We start from the raw sequence: 9,892 nt of genomic DNA on the forward strand, positions 1-9,892 counted from the left end.
TTGTCATTTGATGAATGTGATCACATCATTAGTGGAATGATGTGATGGACAAGACCCATCCGTTAGCTTAGCATTATGATCATTCAGTTTTATTGCTAATGCTTTCTTCGTGTCAAATATATATTCCTCTGACTATGAGATTATGCAACTCCCGGACACCGGAGGAATGACTTGTGTGCTATCAAACGTCACAACGTAACTAGGTGATTATAAAGATGCTCTACAGGTATCTCCGAAGGTGTTTGTTGGGTTGGCATAGATCGAGATTAGGATTTGTCACTCTGAGTATCGGAGAGGTAGCTCTGGGCCCTCTCGGTAATGTACATCATATGAAGCCTTGCAAGCAATGTGACTAATGAGTTATTTGCGGGATGATGCACTACGGAACGAGTAAAGAGACTTGCTGGTAACGAGATTGAACTAGGTATGAAGATACCGACGATTGAATCTCAGGCAAGTAACATACCGATGACAAAGGGAATAACGTATGTTGACATTGCGATTCGACCGATAAAGATCTTCGTAGAATATATGGGAACCAATATGAGTATCCAGGTTCTGCTATTGGTTATTGACCAGAGAGGTGTCTCGGTCATGTCTACATAGTTCTCGAACCCATAGGGTCCGCACGCTTAATGTTCGATGACGATATGTATTATATGAGTTATGTGTTTTGGTGACCGAAGGTTGTTCGGAGTCTCGAGTGAGATCACGGACATGGCGAGGAGTCTCGAAATGGTCAAGAGGTAAAGATTGATATGTTGGAAGGTTATATTCGGACACCGAAATGGTTCCGGAGTGGTTCCGGTATTTTTCGGAGTACCGAGGGGTTACCAGAACCCCCCGGGGAAGTAATGGTCCTTAAAGGGCCATAGTGGAGAGGAGAGCCAGGCCGCAGGAGGTGGCGCGCACCCCCTCCCCCCCCCCCGATGGGAGTCCAAATTTGACAAGAGGGAGTGGGCGCGGCCCCCCTTTCCTTCTCTCTCTCTCCCCCTCCACTTCCCTCTTTCCCACTCCATTGGAAAGGAAGGGGCGACTAGGACTAGGAGTCCTAGTAGGACTCCTCCCACTTGGCGCGCCCTCTAGGGCCGGCCGCCTCCCCTCTCTTCCTTTATATACGGGGCAAAGGGCAGCCCAAAGCACAACAGTTGTTTCTTAGCCATGTGTGGTGCCCCCTCCACCGTTTACTCCTCCGGTCATATTGTCGTAGTGCTTAGGCGAAGCCTTGCGCGGATCACATCACCATCACCGTCATCATGCCGTCGTGCTGACGGAGCTCGTCTACTCCATCGACACTCTGCTGGATCAAGAGTTCGAGGGATGTCATCGAGATGAACGTGTGCAGAACTCGGAGGTGTCGTACGTTCGGTACTTGATCGGTTGATTCAAGAAGACGTTCGACTACATCAACCGTGTTAAGTTAATGCTTCCATTTTCGGTAGTTGGTCAGTTGCGTTCAACTCACCGATGTGTTGCGGGTGGGCTTCATGTTGAGAACGTCAGGGCGACGGCCCTGGGCAAAATGGTGGCAGCTGACATGTATGATGTTGCAGCAGTGGCCCTGGGTCATGATGAATGTTGCAGTCTGCTTCACACGGGGGTGGAGTGGCTACTGCCATGCCAGCGTTGTGTCATGGATGACCCCTTGACAGCTAGGGCAGTGGTCTATGGTGGGAAGATGCCCCACCCATCCGCTAGTGTCATTTTGGTTTGGCATGGAGTACCATGCTGGGGAGATATCGAAAGATTTGTCTTCAAGATGGTGATTGGATCGATAATTCATGTCCAGAGTGAAAATTTGTTTTGTCGCCTTGATTGGTTGGTCTCAACAACGACAAACTTGTGTCGCTACCTTGTTGAATGAGTTGTCTTCTTGCTAATGCTTGCCTTCGGTAGTTGGTCTCGTCATTACCTTGCTGAACGTGTTTCTCCTTATTGATGTGGTAGCCTTCGATGGTTGGTCTTGACAACCAAGATGAAAATCCTTGTCTTGGAAGACATTATCTCCTTGCTGATATGTTGGCGAACTTGCGTCTTTACCTTTGTAGTTGGTTTCATCGTTACCTTCGTTAAATGTGTTGTCTCCTTATTGATGTGGTAGCCTTCGATGGTTGGTCTTAGCAACTAAGATGAAAATCATTGTCTTGGAAGGCATTGTCTCCTTGCTGATATTGTTGGCCTTCCGTACTTGGTCTCGGTAACCAAAATGAAAATTCTTGTCTTGATCGCCTTTGTTTGGACGTGGCAACGAAGGCGCGAGGGTGCTTACACCTTTTAGAGGCGTTGTTGTGAAAGAAGTCAACTAAATCATAGATATTTATTTCAGTGCCCTAAAACATCTTGCATTTGTTTATAAGGAGTATATTTAATAAGTAAATAATTGATAAAAAAATATTTGTATGCATCAAAGGCCATGGTTTCATCTCCTTTTTGAAAATAATAATCAGAAGGTGTTTCTTAACGAGGATTGAATCATGAAATCCCGCAGAGCGCACAAAGCTTACACACGCACTATGCACATCTGAAACAGTGTGCCAAGGCAAACTCTGATGCACTGCCATACGGGACACCTAAATATACAAAAATACATGCACCTCAAGAGAAGGCCAAATTTCCAGTCGCCAACGAGGCCAAAATACATGTTGGGTAATTAACCACATGAAACTAATCAAGTACTCCCTCCGTTCACTTTTATACCGTTTACTTTTGTAAGTCATTTCAGACAACTGAAATTGAGTTGCAAATCCTCCGTTCACTTTTATAAAGTCATTTCAAACAGCTGAAATTGAGTTGCAAATCCTCCGTTCACTTTTATAAGTCATTTCAGACAACTGAAATTGAGTTGTTTTGCACGTCTACAACGCCTTGTAAAAGTGAACAGAAGGAGTAGTAAAACCATACATATATTTATCTAGTTAGACAGGTGCATCCACCTGCTGTCAGAGCCTAGCTACCTATTTTTCTCTGGTGAATTGAATGAATACAGACATCATACGCCATGTAAAGCTACAGGATATGCACGTCCTGATGGCCATTTTTCAGTGCAGTCACCCCAGCAGAGCCAGCAGCAGGTTGGTGGTCCTCTGAGATATCATCTGGGCTCTTTATGTTGTTTAGCGACTTCTTGGCGTAAACTGTGAAGGCGACCGTGAGGGCAGCGGCAGCGACGAACGAGATTACGCTGTAGATTATCTCCACCGTAGTCAACTTATGCTTGCCATACTTCACATCGGCCAACGTACGTATCAACCGCCCGCTGCATAAGCATTAAGCAAGATCAGTAAGTCATCACTACTTTGAGAGATGTCTCTGTTTGGGTTACTACAGTCTAGCTTAAATCAGCAGCAAGAAAACTCCTGCTTATCAAGAGCAGAAATGTATAGATTATATGACGCTTGTCTACCAAATACTACACACTCTACTGGAACAGAATTGGTTAACGATCGGCAATCCATGTACTATTTTGTTATATAAGGGCATTAATCAGATGACAGATGCACAATAAACCTAGATGCATGGCCTCAATAGTCATGACAAAATGATGCAGCGGAATTTAGTAAATCCATAATCTGTAATGCGGATATCCGTATATACCTATAGATATAGATGAATGCCTCAGGCGTCATTCCGGCAACTGAACCACATACATAAGGGCTGAACTTGATTTCTGTCACGGCCACGGCATAGTTAAAAATCGAGTATGGAAACGGTGAGACTCTGAATAGCGCAACCACTCGAAACTGGTGGAACCAACTCCCTTCGCCAGCAAGCTTTATTAGAGCTATCTGCTGAGGCCATCTCTTTAACCATGCCTGCATTGAAAAAAAGGAATAGAAAACAGAGAAGAAGATATTAAGACACAGCTCCTCAGGTAGAGAAAAGATGCAAGTCTGAAAAATCTTACATGTAGTCGCTCGCGGAACAATGAGCCGATCCAATATGCTCCAACCATGCCAAGAGTAGTCCCAACAATAATAATCACGAAACCCCAGCCATAACCGAAGATCATTCCTGCTAACCACATAGAAGGTCCAGAGGGGACTAAAATGAGTGGGAAGAGAGCCAAAGATGCGATGAGGACAAGAGCCAATACTGGACGACCAAAGGCAGTTGCTTCCCATTTCATGATTGGAAAAAGAACCTGCAAGTAACAAACACAAGAAAATACATACATACATATTAGCGTAGACGTTCTGTTTCAACAACCCAACTCAAAATCTTCTTCATAAAAAAGAGAGAGAATAAGATCAAAGAGAACACATGCACAACATTGCTCAAAAACATGACACAATTGGTATTTTCATATATACAACTAAAATTTCTCTCAAAGTTCAGTATGCCACATATGCATTCACTAAACAAATAGCATTCTAATTATATGAACCAACCAGAATATTCATGTCAATGGCGTAACAGTAATTCCTAACAATTACATATGCTTGAGACCTAAGCAGATGTGACAAAAGGAAACATATAACAGACATGTTCGACAAAAAACAAAAGTATTAAGTTGAATGCCTCACTGGTGCTAGTTCAAGTATATTGAAGGACAACCAAACAAAAAAAATGAGCAGTGTGATAACGACTTCAAGCATTATGATTGTCCCATGGAATTTATAGATGCATGCCACCTCAAAGTTCCTGATTATTATATTAAAAAAAACCTATGGACCAATACAGACCAAGCAAAAGATCACAGCCCAAAATGGCCAACTACCGAAGAGTCAACCAACAAGCCAACATCAGTTGGTTCTGAAATGCATTTTGTGAAATTCAGTGAAAGGTAACCAGAAGAATGGAAGTCTACTGACATTCCAGTGGGCTGCCTAAAATTACCCTGTAAGGAAGAGATTTTATTTTGCACCCACCTTCTCAAAGGCAAAGGGGGCTCCAAATTTCACAAAGATATAAGTTGCCATTGTAAGAAGGAAGCAGACAAGCAGAGCTGTCATCCACCAACTGAAGTGACTTGACTTGGGTTGCTGAGGTAAAATTTCTGTGTTGTTGTCAGCCGTTGCATGTTGAGCTGGCGTCATCAGCATCGCGTATTCGTCGTCCTTTATGTTTTGCTCAGAATGCTCAATTCTATTGCATGACACCACAGCTGAAGAGCTTGGCGTGCTAGCAACCGTCTCACCAGCTCTGTTTACAAGCCAGGAAATATTATCAAATAAAGGTACTGATGCTGCCCACGAATGTAGAGATGTTATTAATTCGTGTCATAGATGTAAGGTTAAGGTTGACATGTGACGATCCTTATCTAAATTAGAGTCGCACAGGCCCAACTCCCTGTTATTTCCTTAAAACAACAATCAGGGTTACAGCTTATTCACCCACATATTACTGAACTCAAAATGCACTGGTTTGGGTAGCATGGCCTAGCGTTAACAAACAGTGACTGGATCATGACAGTTAAAAGCAGCATGGATGGATGTAACATGCTAGTGCAAGTAAGATTCCCAAATTGGATACAGCATTAAACTATTATCAAAGAAAAACGTCGAGTAATGCGACACCTGTTATCCTAGTGAAATTAGGACTGGAGATATGTGCTCCTAAATGAATCCTAGGCTCCTGTTATACCCTTGAAACCATGATATGATATTTGGCGACAGGGAAGCAACGATCAAAAGGAAAATAAAATTAGATAATCTGAGACTCATAAGTTGCCTCAATAATAATGATTCTTAAATCTCAGCCACCTTTCGAAACCCTTGGATCAACATCCAACCCAAATCCCTCCCAACCTCACCCCACACATCAAACTAAAAAGTGCAGATAGATATACGTTTGCTAAAATTGCATACTTGCAATACTAGAATGTCTATCCATGAGATGTACAAACAAGCAATTTTGAAGGAGACCGTGATTTACTGAAACTTTAGACAAGCGAGAATGAAGAGGAAAAGGATAACATTAACCAGGCTGGCCATCTAGCCGGCGTCGCCGTCCAGGACGAGCACGGCGATGAGGTCGGGGACAAGGGATCCGCGGGGGCGGAAGGGGGGACGGCCTAGAGGCCCCGGCGCCACCGGCGAGGAGAGGAGCGGCGGCTTTATTGTGGCGGCCTCGAGGGCTAGGTTTTCGCCTCGACGATAGGCATACATCGCCGAGCACCGAATTTCCAAAAATAGCTCCGCTCCACAGATAAAAACAACGAAATCCGAGCAGGAAAAAATAATAAAAAGAAGTAGAAAGTGCATGCGGTGGCTCGGGAGGACGAGGCGCTACCTGGGCGCCTCCCCGGGCTCGATGTCCAGAGGGAGGACGCGTGCCATGTCCGAGGCTTTGCTTCTTCCTTCCCCTCTCCGTTGGGTCTCCTCCGGGAGCTCGCGGCGGAGGAGCGGAGGAGGGAGAGAACCAGAACAAGTGGGTCGGGCCGTCCGGCGTTGCGAGTAGCTCACCGGCGGCGGAAGGTTTGATATGATGGATAGATTCGGGGGCGTTGGTTGGTTGGTGGCCGGCCGGTTCGCTTCAAACCAAAGCGAAGCGAAGCATATCCGCGGTCGACTCTTTCTATTGTGCTTATCCACGGTGCTCGTGGCAACACCGCGCCGGTGAATGATTTCTGGTCGTATCTTGGGTGTGACTTTCTTTCGTCTCTAGAAGTTCTAAAATAAAAGAATGACACAAGTATAAGGTCGACGGTTGACAATTGCAGCTGGCTTCGTTGTGTTGCAAGAAGCAGCCACATATGTGGCACGGACACATGACAACTTCAAACGATTTTTATGATAAGTTCAATGACACGAGCGGGGCAACTTTAGTTGACAAGCATAACAACTTCTTTCATATGACAAATTTTAGTTTTTTTAGGTTTTTTTTGGATGGCAACTTTAGTTATTAAAAAGTCAAGACGGATTACTATAATTCCTTTTGTGCACTTGTTTGGAAATTGCCCGTGATAGTGAGTTTCATATCGTGCATGGTTGTTTGGATGGTTAGAGCAATTTCGACACATCGTTATAGCGTTGTAATAATTACTCGTTTAGCATTTGAGGCATAAAAACAGGTCTAGCAAAATCATTGTATCGGTCTCGGACCCATAATTTTTGGAGGCGGCTTCAAAGAGTTCATGAGCCTTCAAAGTTAGAGATTGGGTGTTTAATATGCAATGAGCTCCAAAGACAACCGTCCGGGTGGGAAAGAAGTTTCAACTAGTTGCTTCCTCCCACAGCTATTCCTGTCAATGGCGCAGCCGTACGTATGACTGCCCTGCCAACGATACAACCGTTCTTCCACCGGGTAGAGAGTCACTTACTAGTCGTACCGTTGCCTGCCACCTCATCAACTACCCCTACTGGTTTGGAGGTTGCCTCAAGGTCTACTACTGATGGTTGAGAATCGTCTTCATGCTGATATCTCAAGGAAAGGAGAGTGGGACTTCATGGTAACGTGTACCCCTCCAACGATGAATAGTCACTAGTAGAAAAAGGGTCAAATCTGAGACACATTAGTGTCGGTTTGATTTTGAGCCGGCACTAATGTGTTCATTAGTGCCGGTTCCAACGGCTAGCCGGCCGTTCTCATTAGTACCGGTTCGTGGAGAACCTTTAGCACCAGTTCGTGCCATGAACCGGTACTAAAGAGAGTGGTGGCAGGATGTTGTCAGTCTGGGGCCCCTCCAGCACCTTTAGTACCGGTTCGTGGCACGAACCGGTACTAAAGATCGTCGTACATAAACCCTTCGTCCATCCGAGCTCGCTCTGTTCTTCCCCTTTCCCCTCACTTCCTCTGTTCTTCCCCTCTCTTCCTCGAGCTCATCACAAATTTTGCCCAAAATTTGTCAAGATTTGAAGGGCCCCATCCATTCAAATGATCACAAAGGTTAGCAACTTTGTCCTTTCATCTCTCATTGCTAGATTAGCTCTTGCAATGCTTTGTACAGTGATTAATTTGTGAGTTTAGTAATTTGGGAGGAACTATATGTGCTAGTATTTGATTTATATGCAATTTGAGGTCAAAAATAACACTTAGTTTGCATATGTAGGTGTGGTTTACTTAGTGCCTTCTAAATCTCCGTCGTAACCACCGTCGATCGCCTGCACCGTCCCGTCGCTGGCACCGTCCCGTCGCCGGCACCACCTTGTGGTGAGGCTCTTGTTCATGAATGTTTTACATTACCAAATTGATGTTTGTGTGATTTGGATATATAGTTACTCATATAATTATCTTACCCGTACGTTGTTTGTTATACATAGTGCCATGGTTTTGATATCCGTCCCCGTCGGCCCTCGTCCTTGTTATGATTCGGATGTGGTATATTCTCTTTTAAAACTAGTTGTTGCATTTCGTGTTTATGACAAATTATGCCCATCAAGTTGACATAGATATTTTTATCTAGGAGGTATGTGAACCGGAAATTCCAACCGACCCTATTGTCGAGAGGTTAAATTTAGTTGAAAGAGAAAACGAGTATTTGAAAGAAAAATTGAAAAGAATTGAGGGGGAGAAGATGGAATTGGAGTTGCATGTTGCCAATGTCATCGATGATCACAAGATCAAGATGGAGAAAATGCGGTTGAAGATTAGAAAGATTAGAAAATATGCCATTGATAGTGTGGCTTGGTATCATTATGCTGTTGGATCAATTGTTACCTTAGTTGCAATCTTGATCGCATTTGTTGTTGCATTTAAATTCTTTAGCTAGGGAGTTATTTGTATGTTGCATTTAATTAAGTGTTGTATATGAACTTTATGTATGAACTTGTATTAATTTGGTCTATTCGGTGTTGTGTAATGAAGATGAGCCGACAATGGATGTATGATGACCGATGCTCTCCCGAGTTCATTAATGGCGTGCATACTTTTTTGCTTGCCGCTGAGGCAAACAAGCGGGCGGATGGTTTTATGCCTTGTCCATGTGCTGGTTGTAAGAATGGTCGCAATTACTCTACGTCAAGAACCATTCACGTCCACCTATTTGAGTTCGGTTTCATGCCCCACTATAATGTTTGGACCAAGCACGGGGAAAGAGGGGTTATGATGGAAGACAATGAAGAAGAAGAGGACGATGACATCTATCCTGGCCATGGGTTCCCTGAATACGATGATACAACAATGGGGGAAGAAGCTGAGCTGGCAATGCAGGAAGAAGCTGAAGAAGAGGCATCAGATGAGCCCGCTGATGATCTAGGTCGGGCCATTGCCGATGCAAACTAGAAACTGCGCAAGTGATTTGGAGAGGAAGAAGTTGCAGCGCATGTTAGAGGATCACAAGAAATTGTTTTACCCGAATTGCGAAGCTGACAAAAAAAAGTTGGGCACCACACTAGAATTGCTGCAATGGAAGGCAGAGAATGGTGTATCTGACAAGGGATTTGGAAAGTTGCTGGTAATGATAAAGAATAAGCTTCCAAAGGACAACGAATTACCCGAGAGTACGTATGAAGCAAAGAAGGCTGTCTGCCTTCTAGGGTTAGAGGTGCAGAAGATACATGCATGCCCTAATGACTGCATCCTCTACCACGGTGAGTACGAGGATTTGAACGCTTGCCCGGTATGCGGTGCATTGCGTTATAAGATCAGTCGCGATGACCCTGGTGATGTCGAGGGCGAGTGCCCCAGGAAGAAGATTCCTGCCAAGGTGATGTGGTATGCTCCTATAATACCACGGTTGAAATGTTTGTTCCAAAACAAAGAGCATGCGAAGGTGGTGCAGTGGCACGGAGAAGACCGTAAGAAAGATGGAAAGTTGAGAGTACCCGCTGACGGTTCGCAGTGGAGAAAAATCGAGAGAAAGTACAGGGAGGAGTTTGCAGGTGACCCAAGGAACGTATGGTTTGGTCTAAGCGCAGATGGCATTAATCCTTTTGGGAAGCAGAGCAGCAACCATAGCACGTGGCTTGTGACTCTATGTTTGTATAACCTTCCTCCTTGGTTGTGCATGAAG

General features: G+C 44.5%; 1 protein-coding gene across 2 annotated transcripts; it reads right to left on the reverse strand.

The window, feature by feature from the left end:
• Positions 1–2,732: 2,732 nt before the first annotated feature.
• LOC119323293 (TVP38/TMEM64 family membrane protein slr0305-like) lies at positions 2,733–6,496 on the reverse strand. 2 transcript variants are annotated; one of them, XM_037596901.1, is made up of 5 exons: positions 6,232–6,496; positions 4,869–5,142; positions 3,905–4,141; positions 3,595–3,812; positions 2,733–3,256 (listed from the first exon to the last, which is right to left on the reverse strand). In XM_037596901.1, the coding sequence occupies exons 1-5, from the start codon at positions 6,276–6,278 to the stop codon at positions 3,007–3,009; spliced, it is 1,026 nt and encodes a 341-aa protein (XP_037452798.1). In that variant the 5' UTR covers positions 6,279–6,496; the 3' UTR covers positions 2,733–3,006. The 2 variants fall into 2 exon arrangements, with proteins under 2 accessions (XP_037452798.1, XP_037452799.1); XM_037596902.1 differs by lacking the exon at positions 6,232–6,496 and adding an exon at positions 5,922–6,149.
• Positions 6,497–9,892: the final 3,396 nt, after the last annotated feature.

The sequence above is a fragment of the Triticum dicoccoides genome, chromosome 6B (assembly GCF_002162155.2).
Source record: "Triticum dicoccoides isolate Atlit2015 ecotype Zavitan chromosome 6B, WEW_v2.0, whole genome shotgun sequence".
In the NCBI taxonomy this organism is placed as follows: domain Eukaryota; kingdom Viridiplantae; phylum Streptophyta; class Magnoliopsida; order Poales; family Poaceae; genus Triticum; species Triticum dicoccoides.

Excerpts from the sequence above, each read along its gene's own strand:
- LOC119323293 (XM_037596901.1), bottom strand. The coding sequence starts at position 6,278 with ATGGCACGCGTCCTCCCTCTGGACATCGAGCCCGGGGAGGCGCCCAG. Across the intron at positions 4,142-4,868 it reads CCCCCTTTGCCTTTGAGAAG|GTTCTTTTTCCAATCATGAA; the intron begins GTGGGTGCAAAA and ends TGTTACTTGCAG. Across the intron at positions 3,813-3,904 it reads TGTTCCGCGAGCGACTACAT|GCATGGTTAAAGAGATGGCC; the intron begins GTAAGATTTTTC and ends TTTTCAATGCAG.